Below are 25872 nucleotides of genomic sequence, written 5' to 3' on the forward strand. Positions count from 1 at the left end.
TCCCATTGTTGAAGCCGTACGGTGATCTATAGTTGTTAATGTCTGTGTCATTTTGGTCTTTTGTGGATAGTTGTCTCATTGGCAATCATACCACATTTTCTTTTTTATATATAGATTGAAGAATTTGACTTATATTCTATGACAAACGTAATGTTTTCAATTTTCCAATTGTCAACTTACAATTTCTTAACAATAACATGTCCTCTTCCCTATAGCATGTCGTTTATGTATTTCAATTTATACATTTATAACTCATGCATTATCACACTTTATAAACTCCATTATCAGAGGTATGTTCCTTATACAAAAACTGCTGCAACAGAATTGTAAGGCAGAACCAATGAAATTGGACGCAACATAACTTTTAAGGTCTCCATCCCAAATAGGTAGAAAGATACTATATATGTGTGTCTCATTTCACTAACGACATGCTCTTGAAGTCTAGATCTTAACATATTTAAGTAATCATCTTATCTGTATTTTTATCGATTGTGTCTTGTTCCCAATTGTGTGTTGTTGATTGAGTGTGGATTCATAAGTAGGCGATGTGTGCATAGCACATGACGTTTATTATGCAAACACCTTGGATATCGACCCTTTTTTTATTCATCCGATTCTCTTTTCTTTTAGACCTTGATTTGACTACTTAATCGAAGGTCTAAAAAGCGGGTATCTACTGTTCTTTGTACCTAGATTGTTAAATTAATTGGATTTAATCAAATTCAGTGGTTTACATTCGAGGTAAAGAGTACAGATTGGTGGTAGCGACAATTGGAACATATCCGGCGAAAGATATATATTAATGTGCTGTTAAAGTATAACTAGCAAAAACCTGTATTTGTCTCGTTTGAAATGTGTTTTGTAACAACGCAAATAAAACAAACTGTAAAAATTTATCATAAGTACCAGGATAAACATGACATTCGGGGTTTTCTTGTCAGTCATCCCGATATACAAACCATTAATACAATGTGTAGAGAATCACTCTTTTTTCAATATCATGTCTAATAATACATTCCAGCTTCCAATACATCTTTTCATTTTTGAATAAGTTTCAGACGTGTTTTACATGGGAATAAGAGTTCAGGAATTGCTGGCATCCGAAAAGCTTTTTACAGATACATGTATATCTGGACATCATGAACACTAAAACCTAACACTCTATGGTGCATTTAAAATACGCATTTGGAATATGTTATGCCTTATGAGCTAATTTCAAAATGTAAACCTAATATAATGATTGGTTTAAAGTTTAGGTCACATTTACTAGCTCTAGTTATATAAACGTTATGTGACCAATGTTGTACAAAAGAGGGACGAAAGATACCAAAGGGACAGTCAAACTCATAAATCTAAAACAAACTGACAACGCCATGGCTAAAAATGAAAAAGACAAACAGAAAAACAATAGTACACATGACACAACATAGAAAACTAAAGAATAAACAACACGAACCCCACCAAAAACTAGGGGTGATCTCAGGTGCTCCGGAAGGGTAAGCAGATCCTGCTCCACATGCGGCACCCGTCGTGTTGCTTATGTGATTACAAATCCGGTAAATAGTCTAATTCGGTAGGTCAAATTCATGAAAGGGAAGGGGATTGTAGTTACGACGTGAGGAACATATCCGATATCATTTGTGAAATGGTTATTCCATAACGGTCAACCAACTCGTGATGGCGTCCGTAAAATTTACGAAGGGATGATTTCAACTTCACCATTTGGAACTCTTGATTTAATAGCTTCCTTGTGAGCAGTAACCCTCTATCAAGAAAATCATGATAGGAAATGCAAGCACGGGAATATCGTATCAATTGAGAGATATATACCCCGTATGCAGGTGCTGCTGGAATGTTGCTACTTAGAAATGGAAAGTTCACAATTGGAAAGCTGAAATCATCTCTTTTGTCGTAAAGTTTTGTCTTCAACCGACCCTCATTGTCAATTTCTAGATGTAAGTCAAGATATGAAGCTGACTTAACTGTATCTGTAGTATCCTTTATCTCCAATTCGATGGGATAGATGCGTTCCACATAGTCACCAAATTTTGAATTGTTTAGTGAAAGAACGTCATCTATATAGCGGAAAGTAGAGTTAAAGGATATTGCTAACTTCTTATCTTTCTTCCTAAGAAGTTCCTGCATGAAGTCAGCCTCATAATAATAAAGAAACAAGTCAGCAAGTAGAGGGGCACAGTTTGTTCCCATTGGTATGCCGACAGTCTGTTGAAAAACACGTCCTCCGAACGTAACAAATATGTTGTCAATCAAGAAATCAAGCATCTTGATAATATCGGTTTCAGAGAATTTTTTGTTTGAATCAGAGTGATTCTTTACAAAGTAGGATTTATCCCTCCCTAAGACAAGATACTTGTATCTACGTTGGCCATTCTTTTTTATGAAGCAAAGTAATACCAACTCTTTTAATTTGTCTTTAAGTTTGGAATGTGGAATACTTGTGTAAAGAGTAGAGAAGTCAAATGTTTTAATACTGTTACAAGATGAAAGAGAGTTAGATTGTATGTACTCTAAAAGATCTTTGGAATTTTTAAGTATCCACATCTGATTCACGCCACCTCTAGAATAGGCAGTTTCACAATAACTTTGAAGCCCGTCTTTGATTGCTGATAAAATGGATGTTAATAATTTAGAAAGAGGTTTTGTGGAGCACTTGGAAGACCCAGCAATATACCGCTGTTTGTAAGGACACTTATGTAGTTTAGGTATCCAATACAGTGATGGAAGATCCAGTTCTTCATCTTTGGTTGAAATACCAAAGGAACAAAGAACAGACCTATGATTATCCAGGATTTCCTCTTTGGTAAGTGTCGTGAGGGTATATGTTGAGTTTCCAAGTGAATTGTCTATACCTAATTCGTTTATCAAGCAATTAATGTAATGACTTTTACAGACAAAAACGATGTTATTTGGGGCTTTGTCTGCGGGGACAACAACATATTTATCATGGAGGTCGGATAGGTGTTTAGCAACATTTGGGTCTTTAAAAATTGACGTAGCATGGGCATTGATGGACCCATTCAGTTTCTTAATTCTGATTTGTATTAAGGACCTCACTGCCTTTATCCATTCGGATAGAGTGTCTACGTCTTCCTTCTCGCGCTTAGCCCATTGCCTGGCATAATCCTCGACTGAATCCATCAAAATTTTAAAATTGTATTTCCAATTGATGGATTTAGGCTCACGATATTTCGGACCTTTCGATAACACGTTTCGTAGAGAAGTGTTATTAACAATGTTAAGGTCACCGGTAATAACGTGGCCAGCGGGATTATATGTGAATTGGGAACTAGCACAAGTGCAATCAGGAGGTTTAGACTTGAAGTCGTCAATATCGAGATCCTGCAAAACTCGTTTGTAATTGAAAATTTTAGTTGCAATAGGTTTGGTATAGGTATAAGAAATTATTGGTACAGACTGGTCTTTAAAATAAGGAGGTATTTTCGATTGAACTAATTTATGATGAAGGATATTGCCAAGGTTGACGCCATCGAGACCTTTGTTGGCAAAGGAAAGATATAGAAAATATCTTTTCTCTTTTTCATCTTTTCCAATGCGAACTGGCTTGAAAAGTCTGTGACTTGCAATATCCGAAATTATAGCTTGAAGTTTGTATTGGTTTGAATGAGGGTTTGTAACAGTGGATTCCAAACATAAATTGAACAGAGAATGAAGTTTTGAAAGGGGTAAGTACAAGTTGTGACGATTGCAGTTACATGTGTGATACTTAATAACAGGAGATAGTAGTTATCCGTTGCATTATAGGTAGGACATACTTTTATATTCCTAGATTGATTCTTTTTTACGAGAACATACTCTGCCTTATTGTCCAACCAATTAATAAGAAATATATCAACAATTGAATAAATCGTTTGATATTTTGAATAAAATGCTGGTTAGTATAATCATAGGATTTACTCTGCGAACCAACTACATCCCTGCAATAATCAATCAAATATAGCATTATTAAAACTTTAATAATCAGTTTGAAAATGAAATAAGTTTTCATATCTGAATGTGTTTTTCGTTGTTTGATTTACTTGTTTTATTACTACAGTTTTGTTTTTTTTAATTTTTCATCCCTATAAAACATACATAAAATGTTATAATATTCAATAAAATTGTCGATTTAAAAGTCTGATTGCTAATCATCTAAAATTCACACAAACCTTTTCCCCGTAATGAAAAATGTATACTTGATTAATATACTTACTGGAAGTTAATTAAAGTAACTGTTGGAAAATTTCTTCTCGACATCATATGCGTAACAATAGATTATAGCTATTTCGAAAGGTACCAATTGCGCTTCTTTAAAAGCAAACTTGTTCCTCTGCTCTAACTGTGAATGCAATCTTTACACTTAATCCAGTATAACTTGTATGTGTGCTGATATTTTAGTTTTAGATGATTTTCCTAATATTTTGTTTTCCTTATACAGATAGATGTAACCAACTACGTGTAATCGTATGTCCTTCAACAACGACATTACATATACATGTACCTTGAAAAATAATAAACTGCCCCGACAGAACAAAAGATAAACAAGACAAACTGAAAACGACATAAAAAAATGACTGATAGGAACAATTGACAGCCACTGATTTCCAGACTCCCGACTCGTGACAGTCACGAACAGAGCGTTGCTGATTTTGAAACGTTTGCAATTACAAAAGTCTGCCTTGACATTATACAGTGATGCAACAGCACACTAAAAGAATCGATTGTAAAACTCGGTTTGAAAAGTCTTGACTCATCAAATAAAAAATAATCAAAACAAATATTAAGTATTTAAATACAATATATTATAGACTCAATTGCTGAAGCTAGTTCAAGGCCAATTATTTGGTTACATCTTCTGACATCAGACTCGGACTTCTCTTGAACTGAATTTCAATGTGCGTATTGTTATGCGTTTAATTTTCTACATTGGCTAGAGGTATAGGGGAGGGTTGATATTTCATAAACATGTTTAACCCCGCCGCATTTTTGCGCCTGTCCCAAGTCAGGAGCATCTAGCCTTTATTAGTCTTGTATTATTGTCAATTTTAGTTTCTTGTGTACAATTTGGAGTTTAGTATTGGCTTTCAATATCACTGAACTAGTATATATAGTTTTTTAGGGGCCAGCTTAAGGACACCTCCGGTTGCGGGAATTTCTCGCTGCATTGAAGACCTGTTGGTTACCTTCTGCTGTTGTCTGCTCTATGGTCAGTTTGTTGTCTCTTTGACACATTCCCCATTTCCATTCTCAATTTTATTTATGTTAATATCATTTTAATATATTACCCATTACAGAGGTGTTTTCCATGCATGCATTTCGAACTAAAAGACAAATAGAAAGAATTTTGTGTGGTTTGTTTCATAAAAAGAATTGGCACAATAGAGACAAGTATCGTGTCTCAGGGACTGATAAATTCTTCTCTGTATAAAAATACCTCTGATTCAAACAGAAAATATTTGAAACTAACATTATTTCTTTCATTTGGGGGACATGTTTTCGACAAACAATCGGCATTACCTTGGGAACCAAATGTGTTCCACTTCTTGTCCATGTATTTGTTTCTTTATTTATATGAGGCTGACCTCATATTGGAGGTTTTTATGGAGAATAAAAATAATCTAACGTTATCCTTAACTTTACCTTCTTCTATATAGATGATATCATGTCACGAAATAATTCAAAGTATGGTGACTGCGTCGAATGTATCTATCCAGCCGAACTTGGAATGAAGGTTTAAAAAGATACAGCAAAGTCTGCCATCTATTTCTTGAGTTACATATAGAAATTGTCGACGGGGTCGGGTTAAACAAATGATATGCTTTAAGCTTATGAATTATAACATTTTCATTTGTTTTTGGAGTATTCGTTGCACTAAAATCAAGAGTAGCAAATGGTGGAGTCGAATAATATCTTAGAATTTTTAAGGTCGTCATCAAGAGTTGTGTAAATAGTTATAAAAGTTGCCAGGCTTATCATTTAATGGACCAAGTGCGCGTTTCGTCTACATAAGACTCATCATTGACGTTCATATCAGATTAGTTATAAAGTACAAAGTAAAAGAGTATTGATGTGCCAAATACGGCTAAGGTTATCTATGTTTTGGATAAGAAAATCCTTAGTATTTCGAAAAATTCAAAGTTTTGTAAAAAATTACCATATAATCGATAATTATGTCAACACCGAAGTGCTGACTACTGGGCTATCTGCTTCAATGATGACGCCGGATGTGTGCAATTAGTGCAATTTCAATCACGCCTCTTTTCCTAGAATGGGACGAACGAATAAGATTGCACACCGGGTTCGTTCTGACGTGAGCATCTCGATGAGTTAAATGATATGCTTGCCCTTCTAAGGCACCTTATTTCACCCCAGTATTTGGTAGGGTTTGTGTTGCTCAGTTTTTATTTTTCTATGTTGTGTAAGGTAAACTGCTATTTATCGTTTAATCGATTTTTCGTTTGTTATCAATAAACTCATCATAGATACCATTACTAAATTTTTTATATACGCCAGACGCGCGTTTCGTCTACAAAAGACTCATCAGTGACGCTCGAATCCAAAAAGTTAAAGGGGCAAAATAAATTACGAAGTTGAAGAGTAGTACGGACCAAAATTCCTAAAAGTTTTGCCAAACCAGTTTGTTTTCGAGATTTTGTTTGTAACTTTGGTATCTTTTATAAGTAAATATCGATTTTATAAAATGACGTCATCGGTAGTTTAACATTAACATGAACTTATGCAATGCTAAAATATAGAAATCACTAGATTGTCAACTCTATACCTGTTCATAACTGTGTAGCAGTAGATTTAAAGCATTCATGTATATAAAATCATAATTCGTTCCAATTACGAAAATACAATAAATATGGTATTAAACTGGTAAATTAATAACCTTCAGAAATACATTTACAATAAGAATAATGTCAATAAGCTCACATAAACATCTAAATTTATTGTTCATTAAACCACCATGAATTTCAAATAAGGATGTGATATCCCAATTGTACAATTAATGAATACGTACATAAATCTACAAGGCAAATCTTTGTATCTATGAACTATTAATTAAGGTTTCAAGTACCTTTTTGTAACTCAATGTTTTTACAGTGATAGAAAGATAATACTCATATTAAAATCTAATATATAACTACATAATCAGGCATGGCAACCGAGCTTGGAAATAAAAACCCCACTTTTGAGTCTTTTGTAGACGAAGCGCGCGTCTGGCGTAAATACAAATAATAATCCTATTATCCATGATGAGTTTATTTACAACCACAGGGTCGATGTCTCTGCTTGTGGTGTTTTAATTCCCAGAGGGTATCACCAGCATAGTAGTCAGCACAGAAGTGCTGACATGAATTATCTTTGGTATGGTCATATTCATAAATTAATTGTTTACTAAACTTTTGAATTTTTGAAATACTAAGGCTTTTCTACCTCAGGAATAGATTACCTTAGCTGTATTTGGAAAAACTTTTAGGAATTTTGGTCCTCAATACTCTACAACCTCGTACTTTTTTTGACGTTTTTAATTTTGTAGATTCGAGCGTCACTGATGAATCTTTTGTAGACGAAACGCGCGTCTGGCTTAAAGAAAAAATAATCCTGGTATCTATGATGAGTTTATCTACTGCTTGATTTATAAAATTTCCCGTGTGAACCTGAAATATCTAATTAAAATCTAGAAAAAATGACAGATAATGCTGATTATATTGAATTTAAGGACTCGGTCAGTTTTGCAATACATGAATTACATCAAGTTGACCGATCTTAACAGGATTTGGTTAAAACAATTCGGGAACAAGTCTGCTAATAAAGGGGTGACACACTATTCCAGGTTTTTTTCCAGTTACTTCACAAGAGGGGCGAAAGATATAAGAGAGACAATCACAGGTTACAACCCGTACGAAGTCATGCCCCTTTACCGAGGTTGCGTGAATCAGATGTAGATACTGAAATATTCCAAAGATCTTTTAGAGTATATACAATCTAAGACTCTCTCATATTACAATAGTATTAAAACATATGACTTTTTTTCACTTTACACAAATATTCCCCATTCCAAACTAAAGGACAAAGTGAAAAAGTTCGTACCGCTATGTTTAATAATAAAGAATGGCGAACGTAGATGCAATTAACTTGTCTTGGGGAGGAATACATCCTACTTTGTAAAGAATCACTCTGATTCACACAAAAAATTCTCTGAAACTGACATTATAAAGATGCTCGATTTCTTGATTAACAACATATTTGTTACGTTTAAAGGACGTGTTTTTCAAAAGACTCTCGGAATTCCAATGGAAACCAATCGTGCCCCTCTTCTTGACGACTTGTTTCTTTATTATTATGAGGCTGACTCCATATCCATATAAGAATTTCTGGGGAAGAAAGATAAGTAGTTAGCAATATCCTTTAACTTTACTTGTCGCTACATAGATGATGTTCTCTCACTAAATTATTCGAAATTTGGTGACTATGTTGAACGCATCTTTCCCATCGAACTAGAGATAAATGATACAACAGATACAGTTAAGTTTGCCTCATATCTTGACTTACATCTAGAAATTGACAATGAGGGTCGATCGAAAACAAAACTTTACGACAAAAGAGATGATTTCAGCTTCTTAAAGTGAACTTTCCATTTCTATGTACTAATATTCAAGCAGCGCCTTCATACGGAGTATGTATCCCAATTGATACGATATTCCCGGGCTTGTATTTCTTATCTCGGTTCCTTGATAGAGGGCTGCTGCTCACACGGAAGCTATTAAACCAAGAGTTCCAAATGGTGAAGTTGAAATCATCTATTCATAACTTTTATGGACGCCATCAAGAGTTAGTTGACTGTTATGGAATAACCGTTTCACAGATTATATCCTTATATCCTTGGAGCACCTAAGATCACCCCAGTTTTTTGTGAGGCTCGTGTTGCTTAGTCTTTAGTTTTCTCTGTTGTGTCTTTTGTACTGTTATTTTCCTCTTTTTCTTTTTACTTTTTACCAATGGCGTTGTCAGTTTATTTTTGATCTGTGAGTTTGACTGTTCCTATGGGATCTGTTTCTCCTCTTTTTTTACCAAAACAATATTCATTATTGTTCATCTTGTTTGTTACCATTGTTTATCAGGTTCTGAGCTATTACTATTGCATCTATCTTTAAAACACCGTGCAAACTCCATGAATGCTGAATAGAATAAATAACTTGTAATTTTAACAGTATGATAGTTGCATTAAATTTACGTAATTTCCATATTTTCTGAATTGGTATCAAGCGGGCCTGATATAAAAAAAAACTGTTTCAGCTATTATCACATGCCTATGCGTAACGTTATCGCATGGCATTCCGGCGTTACTCGGTAAATTCCGGAAAGTTAACCTCAATGGTACGGTTTCAGTAAAAAAAAACATATAAAAAAGGATTACAAAAAAATTATTAGGAAAAAAAAATAATTATAGTATGTTTAAGAAAAAATTAAAACAATAAATGCATTTTCAAAGTCTTCAGCATCATTTAGAAAGAAACTTTACAAAATTGTTGTTGACCTTTCCAAACAGTACTATTACTGTTCATTGTGTTACGTTTGTTTTGTTTTTTTTTGCAGTATCTGCGGTGCTGTTCTCATACTTACGCATGTAAATTTGTTTTTTTTCACTTTGTCATCGTAATTGACATGATATGTTGTTACGAAGTCATTCTAATTTCAGCATATCTTATCATTTATGATGAGTACAAGTGCGTCCAGCAATATCCAGCATGGAGAAGATCTTGACAGTGTTATTCAGACACTTAATTATACAATAGTGTGTGGAATTGAGATTAAGAATTCTACAAAATATACTCTTCATTTACCTAAAACAACAGTTCAGTGGGGATTTTTGTTATCCTCACCGACCACAGCTATCAAATCTGGTGGAAAAGGACATTTTGTAAGTCACTGTACAACATGTAATAAAGCATTTTCATGCTTAAGTTTTGTTCAAAGCTGCATTTCCCCATATTTCCCCATGATATCAGTAAATATTTGTGTGACTATCTGGTAGTAAATATCAGAATTTATGACTTACAAAAACAATAAGGGAGAAGATTCACTCAGGGTTCAAATTGGCCCTTAATTTTTCATGTTTTTTTTTTTTTTAATTGGGCTTAAAAATTACAAATGTTACATAGAAATATTGGTGATATTACTATTAAGACAATTTTTTTTTTTTAGCTCCTTTCTATAAAACTTGTGAAGTTATGACCCCTTAAATACACATTATTTGTATATTAAGATCAACTTTGGTAATATTTTTCCATAATTTTAGCTTTTTTTATGATAATTAACCTTAGTCGCCATCCACGATCCAAAATGTTTTCCTAAAGCTTTTAGATCAGTTAATTGCAAATATAATCATATTTTAACAAAATGTCCTAAATTGGATTACTTTGTAGAATATTTTTTACTTAATTACTTAAATGAAAAGAACTGACTTATTTCGCATACAGGCTTTTAAGAAAAGTAAAATCACAAAAATACTGAACTCCGTATAAAAATTAAATCAGAAAGTTCCTTATCACATGGCAAAATCAAATGATAAAACACATAAAACGAATGGACAACAATTGTCATATTCCTGACTTGGTACAGGCATTTTCAAATGTAGAAAACGGTGGATTGAACCTGGTTTTTAGCGCTTAGCCTCTCACGTTTACGACAGTCTCATCAAGTTCCGTTATTTTTACAACGATGCGTGAACAAAACAGAAATAATAAATAAAATAGTCAAAATATGGGTACAGCAGTCATCACTATGTTACAATCTTAAAACAAACAATTTTTATAAAAAAAGCACAAAAAGAAACATTTACGAACCAAATTGTGATCTTTTTTGTGTATTATGATATGTTAGGCAATTTGGGCCATAATAGAACCTTGTCCTTTTTCAATGCATTTCAGTGGTATTCAAGTGAAAATTTTCCACAGCTTTATGACAGATTATGAAAGTAAGGGTTAGTTCCCATTTAAGTGTGACAATTGCGATTTTCTCAAATTCTCATTTGGCGATTTTGAAAACTTGTGGAAAATATTTAGGAAAAAATGAGAGGAAGAAATTCGAACAGTATTTATATAATAATGTTGTGTTTAACATTGACTATGTGAAAATAGTAGCCAGGGTGAGAGACAATAGTGCACGACCCGAAGTCAATGTTAAACACAACATTAATATCATTATTATACTGACTGTTTACTATTTTGAATAGTGACAGTAGTGTATTTCAGTGTAAAAAAAAATGCGCTTTATATATAGATGTATTCATACTGCAACTAGTTGTGTCTATTTCCTAAATATAGAAGCATAGCTATATTTTGTATAATGTCAATTTCATCATGGAACACTTTCTCCACAATCAGAGGTCCATTAAGGGATACAAAAGGTTTTTTTTACGATTAAAAAAGCTATGATTTTATTAATTTAATTTGCAGTATAAAAACAATACTCATATAACTCAATATCTTACAAAAAAACAATGATAGCGGATCATAACTATTTATCTGTAAACAAATTACTTCTAAAGTGTTCAAACAATTTTGGCTTCAACAGCAGTAAGCAGAAGTTAACAAAGAACAAAAACGTTCCAACAGAAACTACAGTAATTTAAAGTCTCTTAAAATGTCAGAGAAATTAAAATGAAAATATCTTCTATTTCCCCTGATTGTTCAATTGTAATAGTTTATTAATTGCCATGCTTATAAATCCAACCCCCTTGTCTGTCAAAGCAACTAAGCTCCGCCTTTGCACGTGAAATTGACAATGATTGACATGAAAATCAATAGTCTGTTGCAACAGCAAGGCATACTATTTTCGCATAGTGCAGTTAACGCTATATATTTCTTTAAAAAACTAATCAAAAATATAGCATTTTTTCTATAGAAGGACATTCTTACAGGAAGTATAATAATACTCGATTTATTTCACTTGACAGGGCGGAGTTTAACCGATTCGCTCACAATTAACCAGTCCATCTATAGATAGGTGTTTTAGGATAAACTGATCACTGAAGTGTCCGGTCATTGTTTTTTAAATTCCTTTGGTGACACTGATAGGTGATTATCAATCAGTAATAATTATAACGGCAATCACACGTCTTCAAATAGACTGTCCTTATGCAAATTAAAACGTAAGCTCCGCCCGATCAGTTGAAATAACATTGGTAATACTAGACAAATTTTCATATAACATATTTCATTGCTTATTAGTAGAAATCCATTGCTAGAAGAAGTGTGCAACGCACTTTATAGTAAGGCGATCACGTTGTCCTCGAACTTCCAACTGTAATTGAAACGGGATTTTAGCGAGATTGCTATCAATAGTTCAAATAATCGATGGCCAAATATGCATTTTGGGTAGAGATAAGTTATGCGAAACACCCTTTAACTTAATTAGCACACAGTTAAAAATAATGTTTTAATTGAAGAAACATGGTTGTCTTACCGCATTTCATGCGATAATGACTTTTATATGTTCAGACATATCCATTCTACAATCAAACCGCATAAAGCATGGACAATTGCGAAACAGTTTTCCTACTTCGTGTCGCCGCCAAGTATGTTATTGACTAATGTTTCTATAGTACGTTATGAAGATGAAGATGAACATTTACTTTGCGACAAACAATGACAAATGCGGAAGGTTCGTCTGGAATATTGTTGAACACTTACTGGTATACAAGACACAAGAGATGATCAGACTATGGCAAGACATTATTAACATTAATCCCATTCAGTTCAGACTTTTCTGGACAGTCTTTCGGCACATGAATTCACAACAACAATTCTCTCTTGCAATACGTCATATGAATTAGAAAACGATGAATTACCGTTTTTCACTAAGACTTGTGTTCGTCACATTGAAAAAATCTACAGAGATTTCTGCAATCGATAGAAGATGTGTCCGTTATCAATATTACTAGTATTGACAGTGCTCATGTTTTCTCATATTATCTTTAACTAGTAACTTTAATTCTTTGTTTTTAATTTTCTGATTAATATATTTCATGTACACCAAATCTAAAGTTATATATACAGTATAAGTAACACAGGATTAGGAATGAGTTTAATAGAAATAAACATTCTGTTATATATATATTTTATAAGAATATATGTCGAATTAAACTGAATATTGGCTAAAACAAAACATCCGAAAGTGGTTCAGTCTGTGCAATCTTTGTTGGAAACTAGAATTAAAACACATAAGTGTATTGCGTAATATTATTACTATAAATAGACTAGTTGATTAAACCAAGACAGTATTATCTTTTCAGATTGGTCATAAACACAGCGCCGGTGTAACGGGAACGACAGGTGTTGTATCCTATTTGATTGGGGAGTTTGATTTGCGCATGGTTATTATGTGGTCCGCACCATATAATTTCGATTTTTTTGACAACCGTTTAGCAGTTGGATTTATAAATTCTAAGGAGGATGGGGATATTTACAACCGCATGTATTATGGAATTGACAAAGATTTTGCCAGGAACAATTATTGTAGAAGTTGCAACGCTATATCAAATGAGAGAGATGGCTTTATTATTCAGGGAATCATGGGAACTTCTCATAAATCAAAGGTGGAAGTTGAGTTATCGGAAATAGTTAAAAAGAAATGAAGTTAAAATACATTTGTTACATAATAAAATAATAAGAACTGAAGATTTTAAATGTCAAGTGTCTAAAATAAAATCATTAGTAAAACTATCATCAAAGTGAGAGGGTTAGCGCTACAAAACCAGGTTTAATCAACCATTTTCTACATTTGAAAATGCCTGTACCAATTCAGGAATATGACAGTTCTTGTCCATTCGTTTTTGATGCGTTTTGTTATTTGATTTTGCCATGTGATTATGGACTTTCGGAATTGATTTTCCTCTAAATTCAGTATTTTTGTATTTTATTTCTCTAAAAATATATGTTAATTTGTTGGATTGTTGTTTTATTTGCAATCGTACCACATTTCTTTACCTTAATATTGTTTGAACATTGCCTTGAAAATTTGTTATAAGCATTAATTCTTTATCTCTTTGCTGTCAATAATGCACATCAACCATTTTCAGTCATACCGATGCGACATTGGGTAAACTGGACAAATTTTCTGTTGTGAAGCTGACCTTGATTAACATGATCATGTACAGTAATACAAAGGTGACCTGAGGTAACCTAACCATTTTCAGTGATAATGTGGTAACCTGATGTAACCACACGATGTGAAGTAATACAGATAAAGGTGACCTGAGATTAGCTGGAATATTTATGCTTTGTAAAGCTGAAATGGGTTAACTTGACCATGTATGGTATTTCAGTGATGATCTGGGGTAACCAGACTATGTATGGTATTGCAGGGATGATCTTGGATTACCTGAATTTGAGAGGTTTAGCTAGCTTTAAAATCAGCTTCAATCCAGCATTTTCTACATAAAAAAATGCCTGTTCCAAGTCAGGAATATGACAGTTATTATCAATTCGTTTAATGTATTTGGTGTATTTGAGCTTTTGATTTTGTCATTTGATTAGGTATTTCCGTTTTGAATTTACCTTGGAGTTCAATATTTTTGCGATGTTTTTTAATGGTATTGCAGTGATGACCTGGGTAACCTGAATACATATATACAATAAGTTTTGTTTAGGTGACATTTGGTAACTGTATACATATATATTTAGGTTACCCCAGGTCCTAAATGCAATAGCATACATGGTCAGGCTACTCTAGGTCAGCTTTACAACACAAAGATATTTCCAGATATCCTCAAATCACCTCTGTATAACTTTAATGTTGAGGTAACCTCAGTTCAGCTCAGTTTGACTAACCATGGCCATGTTTCCCCATGTTAGCTTTACAAAATACTAATATTTTCAAGTTACCTCAGGTCACCACTGTTTTAATGTACATGGTCAGGTAACATCAGGGAACCATTGCAATACTGTACAAGGTCATGTAACCCAAGTCACATTTACAATACACTTGTATATTAAGATAACCTGAGGTTACCACTGCAAAAAAACATTTACACGGTCAGGTTACCTAATGTCACTTTTACGAAGAAGAAAAAAATGTATCTATAAGAAATGCAATGCAAAATTAGACCAGGTTCCTTAATTTCACCTTTATAATATCATTGATATTCGGATTACCACAGGCTGCATTTGTGATTACAGTTCATGGTCAGTTTTATTCAAATGTCACCGTTAAGTAAAAAAACAAGCTTTATAAAACACAAATGTTTCCAGGTTACCTCGGATCACCATAAGAATACTGTACATAGTCACGTTACTGCAGGTCATCACTGTATTATTGTATATTAACTATACCCTGGGCCAGCTTTACAAAACACAAATATGTTCAGGTAATCTCGGGTCAGCATTGTATTACTGTGCATTGTCATATTATCTCAGGTCACCCATTGGCCAATCCATAGCCTTCCCCAACCCAATTTCGTGGAAAAACTGTGGTGGAATATATCGGGAATCACTGAAGCATGACTGTAGCGGGCCTATTCAGGCAGTCAGTCGACCCCACCTTTATAAAAAGTTTTTGATCCGTCACTTTCGCAACTCTATTACTGTACATGGTCAGGCTACCTCAGGTCAACATTGATTCACCTAAAATGTCAAGTCATTTTATCAATTTTAATTTTCCTGAAAATGCTATTTAATTTTACCATCCACCCCCAGTCAACATGCACACATAAGATATATGATCGGTGCCTTAGGTATGAAATAATTAAATGAGCAAACTTAACATCTTTGATATTTAGTCACATTAAAATTTGCTATTAAGGACAACAACTTAGTAAAAAGTCGTTTTCGGTCATGTTGACTTATTTGTAGTTCTTGTCTTTCTATTCCAAATAATTATGACGTCTAGCAAGGCTATTTAATTTTTTTCTGACGTAATAATTATTTGGACTATTGTCTTTCTGATCATTTTTGCTGTCACAAGTTTCTCTCGATCTATTTTAAATTTTCTGAGATAAAAGCAAAAACAAAACAAAAGGGCCAATAACTCCTACAGGAAGTCGTTTGAGTTTTCATGTTAGATGGCCATAGTAGATCTCGACTGCATAATCATATCAGGTTTTGTAAGATTTTGTTTCTATATATAATGGTTTTTAAAATATACAAAACTTGTAGGGCGTCTTGGTTTGCAGGCGGGGTCATCGGACACTTTTTTTTATAAAATAAAGTACCCCAATATGACGACTGTGGTCAAGTTTGGTTTATAGTTTCAGAGGAAAATATTTTTGAAAAAGGTTAACGTACGACGACGACAGATGACAGACGCCAGTTAAGCTCATAGACAAAATTCTGATTAAATGGCATATAATGATTGTCTAGTCTACTGTTATTGAGCCCTGTCAGTATCTTTACAGGTAAAACAAGCACCTGGACATGCAACTTCTGGTGGACCTTTTTCTCCTATAGCATAACCAGACAAATTACAGTTTTTTTTATTATCTAGTCTACTGTTATTGAGCCCTATCAGTATCTTTACAGGTAAAACAAGCACCTGGTCTATGCCACTTCTGGTGGACCTTTGTCTCCTATAGCATAACCAGACTAATTACACTGGGTTTTTTTTTTTTTTGATTTCGACCAATGTTAAATAATTCATCAAGAGTGCAAACATATCGTTTAGGATGATTCTGAAAGATTGGTCACTAAGGGTAATGGTTTGAGGATATAAATTTAAAATAAAAAGGATTGAATCAATGAATCACATTAAAAACATTACAACAAACCATTGCATATAAACGTTGGTTTACATGACAATATTGTATTTACAATATCCAAGCTTAAAAAGGCTCGTCTAAAAAAAATAGGGAAAAGATTTGCCATCAACATAAGTACATAACACTGAATGACAAAACAAAATTGGATGTAAATGAAGCAAATCACTTACAAGGTTTATAACTCGTGCCAAGACATAGGAGCCAGTTATTGGAATAGTGATTTCTAATGGTAGATGTGCACAGCAACAGATTTTAAACAGCCAGCTGTGGCAGTCTTCCAACTTGGATTTTTGTAAAGCACCTCATCCAACTGACGTAAATATATACTGCTCACAGATGAAAACATTAGAAAAATAGAACTATTTCAATTCGTGAGTCACCTGAGGGTTTCTATATGCCAAAAGAAGACATCGATAAGGAACCATCAACCAAGTCAAATTTCCAGCTCTATATAGATCAAAGTCTGAGTCAGTTCTGAATGAATTCATTACATATGTTGAGAAATATTCAGTGAATCCTGCCTTTGCAAAACTCTTGTATTTCCATTAGACAAATATTTTATTTAGGGGGTTACAGAATAGCATTTGTAGCTGGTGTAAAAAAAAAACCTTCAAGATAACAGGCTTATAAATAACTATGCCAGACACGCTTGTAGTTCAAACAAGACTCATCAGTGGCATTTAAAATAACACAAAGTTGGAAAGCCAAACCAAATACAAAGTTGAAGAATATTATTAACCAAATATCAAAACACACGATGTGCCAATCGTAGGCCATCTTTGGCTGGAGCAAGTAAAGCCATTATGTTTCGAATATTTCAATATTTATCCACAACGTGTTTTAGATGATTCCATGCATTGGGTTAATTCAACGGTATATTTAACATTCCCATAAAGCATGAGGTTTTGCTAGCCACACAACCAGGTTCAAGCCTCCATTTTTGCTTACAATGTTCTGTACCAAGTCTGGAATATTGCAGTTGTTATCTTATAGTTCGTTTCTATGCATATTCGTTGTCGTTTGTTGGTTTTTTTTTGCACTTCAGTGTTCCTGTTATTTCGTTGTTTTTCTCCTATAGTTGATGTGTTTCCCTAGGTTTTAGTTTGTAATTCGGATTTGGTTTCTCTCAATCGATTTATGACTTTTAAACAGCGGTATACTACTGTTGCCTTTATTATACACTGCTCACAGCTAGATTGACAGAGTAATCATATTTCAATTCGTGAGTCACCAGAGGGTTTATATATATATATATATATATATATATATATCAACTAAGACATTGATATCAACCAAATCAGATGCCCAGCTCCATTAAGACCAAAGTGTGGGCCTGCTCTGAATGAACTCTTTGTAGATATTGATTAATATTAGGTGAAACCTGCCTTAACAAAATTCCTTTGTTTCCATTAGATAAGTGTTTCATTTAGGGGGTTACAAAATATCATTTGTATATGCTTAAGGAAAAACCTCCTTAAAGATACTAGGGAAATCAATTACTATGCAGGAATGCTTTTTGTCTATACAAGACTCATCAGAGACGCTCAAATGAAACAAAGTCAGGGTGCAAAACCATATAAAAAATTAGAGAATATTGTAAACCAAATATCAAAATAAATACTATAAAGGCTATCTTTGGCTGGAGTAGGTGAAGCCTACCTGTTTCAAAAATTAAACAATTTACCAACAGGTTTCCACCATGTATTGGGTTCACTTTAAACAGCTTCAATTGAATGCATAAATATAATAGTTGATGGTGCAGGCAATTAATACAAACACTTCTCACTAGTTCCAATTTGTTATTTTAATGGAAGTAATCAAGTTTAATTCTAGATAAATTACATCTCACAGCTGATCCTACAAAATACTCAACGTCTCAACGGTAATTTGTTGTACATTTTCTTGATAATTTGCCTCAACCAGTGAGACTGAGTGAAACAATACACTACAAATGTTGATATAGAGCACAGTGTAATGGTAGGTGAAAAAAGAGTGGAGAAAGATACAAGAGGGTCATTTAAACGGTAGGTGAAAGCTGTGATTAGGGATACTTAAACATGCATGAACTTCTTAAAAAGTAAAATCACAAAAATACTAATACAGTATTAGTCGCTTTTTCTTCTCACTATTATCATTGGAGAATTTTTTCCAGGGTATAAAAAAAAATCAGTCTTGACATTAATTAACATTGTATTCTGAATTAATGTCTTGTCAGTACTATTTTATCTGTGTTGGTATACTAGAATTTAAGAATTTTGACATTAACATTTTAGTCTGATTTTTTGTCTTGACACTAACATTTAAGTTATTATTTATTTAAATATTAAAATACTAGGACTTCCCTTAATTAATCATATGATAGTTAATATGATTTCTCTTTAGGATTGTTATAAACCTTGAATGAAGTCAGATTGGTGAAAAAAGATTTACCAGTAATATTCTTGTAAAAGGCTGTCTACCACTAACAATATGAAAGCAATTAACTTATCAAGACAGCCAGTGAAGAAGACCAACCCAGGTGAAGCCCCCCCCCCCCTTTTTGTGGGAAAAATGTGGTTGATTATTTGAGAATTATCTGAAGCATGATTGGAGTGAGTGCCAACTTAGGCAGTCAGTGAAAATTTCTGGATCCACCACTAAACACTTTCCACAGATCCTACTTTTATTTAAATATTAATAGTTTAATTCATCTCTACATTTTTCTAAATAGGGATTCAATTCTATCCAAGATCAAGGGTTTGTTCTTTAATAATACCACTAAGTTTGCATGTTAATGGGCAGTTTTTAAAACATATCTTTAAATATTGTGAATTGTATTCAATATTTTCAAACTTCATGGGTATATTCTTTATAAGGTACAATCTGAATAGTATTTGACAACTTTGAAAATATACTACATTTAGAAGAAATTGAACTTGGAATTATTCCATTAAAATTAATTAGTATGATCCTAATTATATTCCAAATGTAAAGTTTTTAAAAAACATGAATAATCTGATGCCTTATTTACTCTCATCCAAGTTTATTGGTTTACCTTATAAAAATGAATCTATCTGAATAAAAGGAGGAAAGGGATATTTACCTTAGTTAGTACAGTCTAACCACTTATTAAAGTCACCTTTTGAATTAACCTGTCAGACCCCTTTCTTTTTTCCCCAACTGTAGTAAAAGCTAAACATTTTGAACTTCAATTAAAAATCTTCTCTTTTCTTAGCTCCATTTTCTCTGGGTCCACCTTTATTTATAGGTTGTAAAAGCTTAACACTTTGAACTTCAATTAAAAGATCTTCTCTTTTATTAGGTCCATTTTCTCTGGTCCCATAGGGGTCCACTGGGTGACCTTTATTTATAGGTTGTAAAAGCTCTAAACATTTTGAATTTCAATTCAAAGGTTGTCTTATCTATTAGGTCCTATTTCTCTGGTCCAGAGGGTGGCATTTATATATAAATATGACTGTACCATTTCTCTAAGGTCAAATTTCTCTGGTCCCCAGGGGGTCTACAGGGTAACCTTTATTTACAGGTTTGACTGCAACATATTTCACCTACCAATTACACATGTGCTCACATGACTGCAATTGGAAAGGAGACGTTAAGAATATGACAAATTAAATTAATATTTACAAAGACTTCTTTTCACAAATCTATTACATACATACATTTCAATTTTTTAAGAGGAATCACATTATTTGAAAAAAAAAAGATACTCCTCAAAAAAATATTCACTTGTCATTATGGCAAAAAAAGTTAAACAATTGTACGGCACACACGCACCCTCACACACACCAATAATATACAATTAATTTCTCATTATAAACACTCATACACAAAATACACATAGAAAATTATATCTATTATGAGTAAATCTAAAAATAACTTCTCCCTATAAAAGCCCCTTATTCTAATATTAGATGTGTACTCCATTTCTAAACAAAATTCATTATATTAAGTAAGATCTTGCAAGTAAAACATATTTTCTCCATTGTTTCCCCTTGTTGGCAAAGATATTTGTTTGTTTACTTTACAATATATATATGGTTCACTTTCTTTGGTAATTTTAAGACTTCAATTCAGCCCATTTCATCTAAACAAAATTTTCCATTCTGTCGGATTTGTTTTGGTTTTTTTTTGGGTTCAGAAACTTAAACATTGTCAACATTAATATATAGTCCATGATTTTTTTGGGCTTGTAATTAGTAGAAGAAATGTATTTAATGTCATATTATGATATCAACCTTTGAATAATAAGAATTACACTTTATGGTGTATAATAATACAAACCTTTGAATAATGAAAAAAAAATTCCACAATATTACAAAATCTATTAATCATTTTTTGGTATAACAGATAAAAATTCTCAAAAATATCTAAATACAATTTTTTGTAGATTTTTTGGTATTGGGTAAAAAAGGCAATTACTGAGGATGGTCTTAAGAATTTTTAACCAGTTATTTTTCAATATATTATATTCTTCAGAGTATCAGATATTTGACTTGCGGTTTGTGGACCTAATAAAATATATTTCAATAATGTCAGTTTATCCTTGCAGTACAGTCTTCCTTTTATAGTCGAAACAATCAATGTGACTTGAAAAGAGATGTGAATGTATTTAATATAAAAATAGGGTTCACACGTATAATTGTTTCTTTAAAAGTCAGGAGGTTTTAAAAGTTTAAACCAATGCATTGCACTTACTCTGCCATATTGTTCATAAAGTTCAAGCTACTAGTCTGACTGAATGTGATAACAAAAATACAGAAATGTCCTTTCTTCATTTCTAACTTTCTTGCCGATTAAAGAGTATCAGCAGATGATTTTTTATCTTTTATTTATCATCTATTAAGCAGAAAATGTCACTGCTAGAAAATCTGAGAGTCTTTTAAAAGAGTTAATAATAAAATTTAGAATAACTATACTAAAATTATGTTTCTTTATAGAAATTATTGTGAATACAACCTTAAACAAAACAAATAATATACAATATGAGTGTTTACAGGGTTTGCCTTAATTTCAAAGCATCATGTATGAATGTGTGAATAAATAAAATATTAAATCACCAACTACCATATCTGATCTTATAAGTATCTATTATCTCTTTCTTTTTAAATTCAATACTGTGCACAAAAGATTAGTTTCTTGGTGTATAAATTTCCCAACTTCTAGGACCAAACCAGTTCCCAAGGGTTTATTCTTATGTTTTCCTCATCCAGACTTCAAATCTTCTATAATGATTTGTGATGAAATAGTTTTGCCATTTATCCTAATTGCAAATTAAGGGTGAAATACACTGTCAAGGAAATTTCTTTTTACAATTGAAATAATGGAGACAAAAAACATGCATTCTCCACTGCTACTTTTGCTTAGAGAGCTACCATTTGATTTTTATGGGGGGGCTAGGATGATAAATTTTGTCCCGCTTTTTTTTTTAGTTGTAATCTCTGTCTTTTTATTTTTTACTCTATTCGGTCCTGCCTTTTTTTTTACTAGTTTATCCTGACTTTTTTTACCCAAATTGTCATCCTGTCTTTTTTTTTGCCAAGATGCTCATCCTGCTTTTTTTTTTTACTCAAAACTCCTGTCCTGCCTATTTTTTTCAAATTTCATCCAAGCCTCCCCATAAAAATCAAATGGTAGCTCCCTTATTTAAAAAGTAAACTGCAATTGTAGTAACAGACTAGTCATTGTCCAATTATGTGCCACAAATGGCAGAAATCAGTAATGGCCTGGTTACAAGGTTAACAATCAATATAATGAAGGGTCACCAGAGATCCAAAACGTAAAATCTTTGTGATGAAAGTTACCTTTGCATGAGACAAAAGTATACTTTCTATGGAGTGCTGTACAGTACATGCTAAAATAAGAGTTTTTAAATAAGAGTACTATACAGAATGTGTTCATATTACAAGGATGCCCCACTCCCACTATCATTTTCTATGTTCAGTAGACTGTGAAATTGTGTTTAAAACTCTAATTTAGAATTAAAAAGAGAGAGATCATATCATAGGGAACATGTGTACTAAGTTTCAAGTTGATTGGACCTCAACTTTATCAAAAACTACCTTGACCAAAAACTTTTACCTGAAGCGTGACAGATGAACGAACAGACAGATCAAAAGACCCACAGACCAAAAAACCCAATGCACCTAGGAGGGGCATATTGTTTTTTTATGTAAACCTGAAATAATTAATACAAGTGCAAAGAAGACAATGACATTTGCACAATGATATTTGTAAGATCCGATATGGTATTTGGTCAAAACACCTTGATATGGTAAATTAATTGTAATGCCTCAAGTTTATCTGTCAACAGATATGGTGTAAAATTAGTCCATTGTAACTACAACAAAAATGTAAATAAAAGATATGTGATGGATAAATAAATACAACCCTGACTTAAATTAACATCCGATAAATATTTTCCTGATACATTTTTCTTCTTCAACTATTTACTGATGAATATGTCATATATAAGATTAAATGACAAAGGAAGAAAGCTTACCAATAGATAGAAATTCTTTAGATTTTAGGAAAAAGATAGGGAACATACAACTATAAAGTAATTCTTTGGATTAAAGGAAAAAGAAAGGGGACATATTCAAAGTTAGTAATTCTTTGGATTTTGAGAAATAGAAATGGGACACACAAAGTTATTCTTTGGTTTAGGAAAAAGAAAGAGGACATACCGAAAGGTAGATTAATTGCTAAGATTTTTAGAAAAAAAAGGAAATACAATTAAGACGCAATTCTTCAGATTTTGTGAAAAAGAAAGAGAACATACTGTATATGAAATTCTTAAAGATTTTATGACAATGTCTGACTAAAGGGGAATAATCTAGAATAAAAAAAAGAAAGATTTTTTACATCTAAATATTTAGAATTTTCAAGACAATGTCTGAGTAAAGGGTCACTTATGGGGAATATCTGAAATGACAAAAAAGAGATCCCCTTTAACATCTGAATATTTAGAATTTCTAAGACAATGTCTGAATAAAGGGGAATAACTAGAATGATAAAAAGAAAGATTTTAAACATCAGAATATTTAGAGTTTCCTATCTTTTATGAAGTAAAGCACAGCATGCTAACAAACATAACCTTGTTTAAACAGACATACAACAATGCTACCTGTAATTGCCTGTTTCAGAATCTACTGCATTCTGGGTAATATTTTCAAAAGCATACACAGTGATTGGTTAGAAACGTTCTAAACAATGAAAATTCAACCAATGACGTAACTTTATTTTCATTTTGGTGTACGAACAATGAGATTACCCATAGTCCTTTAGATTCTGAAAAGGCGAATTGGATAAATGATCTTTCTTCTATTTTTATTCTTCAAATCATCAAGAAAAACTTGACGAGTGCAAATAAAAACATAGAGAGCTTCCATAACATTAAGTAAACTTGAATGCTACCTATTTCTAATATAAACGTGAACAGATTACCTCCCTTTGTCTCTTGTTTCCATAGAAACAAGATTTTCTATAAATAAACCACATGCACACATAACTTACATTTAGTACATGCACGCACCCACACACACACAACCCTAACCTAATTATCACTCGATCACAAATTTAAGAACATTCTAAGTCAGTTTCTATAAGAGGGTAAACGCCATTCAATCTGCATGAGTCAAGCCAGTGTAGACTCTGGAATCATCACCAGGACACCAGTCCAACATCTTGAATGGTTTCCTGTCGACTCATAAATGGATTTCAATTCACTACAACCTAAATGTCCTGAAAAATATCAACAAATTAAGTGTTTTATTTGTAATTTTCCAACATACAATTGCTAATTTATATTTGACAAAAAATAGTTTTTTGCACAATTTTTTTTATGTTTTACTCAATACAGAAATGAATATAGTATGCATTTTAATATACAAATTCAGTAAATTACAATCATAATTTGTGAATAACTACCAAAATTGTCCATTTACAGCCATCTAAACAATTACTAATATTAAATCAATACCATAAGGTGTATATAGCCCAATCCTTTAGCTCTGCAGCATAAAGGTGTATGAAATATGAGGGCCCTCATGGGGTTTTTGATTATGTGATTACTTGGCCGTTTTTTTAATGATTATTTGATTATTAAGCCAAATATTTCATGATTATTTGATTACCTAGGACTGTATTTTTAGTTTATGATTATTTGATTACTAAAGATAAGCAAATATTTAATGATTATGTGATTATATTGGCAAAAAAATGGTGATTATGTGATTACTAGGACCCCCCCATGAGGGGCCTCAAATATGTAAACAACACTTTATAATTACATTAGATGTATGTTTCATTATAATACGTTATTCTGATTGGCTAACTACAATCTCATGTTATTCCATAATCAACTTCATTACACAATGAAATTTATCATTCATGATGACACGAGGTCCCACAATAAAGTGCACATGTAAATTAAATAAAAACTTGATAAAAATCGTGTTTTCATTATCCTAGCTAAAAAATGTAATCATACGTATTGGATGCTTTTTTTTGTAACTTCATAGGGTTGTAAAAGAGTTGACGGTGCGCACATTTTTAGAATGAAGTGCAGAATATAAAATGTACTTCAGTCAACGCTTTTACACCCCAATGAAGTTACCAAAAGAAGTATTCAATTCTTTAATAAATTTCATGTGTACAGAAAGCTCTCAGGATTTACCTGTATTACATATTTATCAGAGTATGCCTGTCTTTTTAAAGTATCATGCAAAGGAACAAATTTAAGTGGGTAATAATATATCAAACTTATATCAATCAAGTCAACAAAATTGTGAAAATATATCACCAGGAAAAGGCAAGAAAGGACAAGATGGTAACAAAAGTATAAGCAAAATTAAATCACTACGATGATTTCAGTAAACAATTTTTTGACAAGACTTTGTGTGATTGGTATTTTTTTGCCTCTCCCCTTTTACTTTCTGCTTTAAGGTTATATTTCAACAGGCCATATTAACAATGTCCAAGTGCTTCTATTTCATCACTCTAGGATGAAATGGTAGTTTATAATTTTTTTTACTCCCTCTCAACCTTTTTTCTTTCCATTTCAAGGTTGTATTTTGACAGTCCATACTTACAAT

The 25872-nt window shown here is 32.5% G+C and overlaps 2 protein-coding genes across 7 annotated transcripts in view; one reads left to right on the top strand and one right to left on the bottom strand.

Annotated features, from left to right (window-relative positions):
* Positions 1–3738: 3738 nt before the first annotated feature.
* Positions 3739–13704, top strand: LOC143053603 (echotoxin-2-like). Its single transcript, XM_076226396.1, has 3 exons — positions 3739–3783; positions 9725–9946; positions 13322–13704. Exons 2-3 carry the CDS (start codon positions 9740–9742, stop codon positions 13661–13663), a joined length of 549 nt encoding a protein of 182 aa, XP_076082511.1. The 5' UTR covers positions 3739–3783; positions 9725–9739; the 3' UTR covers positions 13664–13704.
* A 4861-nt stretch (positions 13705–18565) lies between these two features.
* LOC143054754 (diacylglycerol kinase theta-like) overlaps positions 18566–25872 on the bottom strand; it is a 43791-nt gene continuing 36484 nt past the window's right edge. For all 6 annotated transcript variants that reach the window (XM_076227795.1, XM_076227794.1, XM_076227793.1 and 3 more), the window contains one exon: positions 18566–24520. The gene's annotated coding sequence lies outside the window, so the exon portion shown is untranslated. The remainder of the gene's footprint in view (positions 24521–25872) is intronic.

This window comes from Mytilus galloprovincialis, chromosome 12 (assembly GCF_965363235.1).
Source record: "Mytilus galloprovincialis chromosome 12, xbMytGall1.hap1.1, whole genome shotgun sequence".
Lineage (NCBI taxonomy): Eukaryota > Metazoa > Mollusca > Bivalvia > Mytilida > Mytilidae > Mytilus > Mytilus galloprovincialis.

What these genes read in the sequence shown, in the direction of transcription:
- LOC143053603 (XM_076226396.1), top strand. Translation starts at nt 9,740, where the DNA reads ATGATGAGTACAAGTGCGTCCAGCAATATCCAGCATGGAGAAGATCTT. An exon ending in CTGGTGGAAAAGGACATTTT is followed by an intron (nt 9,947 to 13,321) that starts GTAAGTCACTGT and finishes TTATCTTTTCAG; the next exon opens with ATTGGTCATAAACACAGCGC.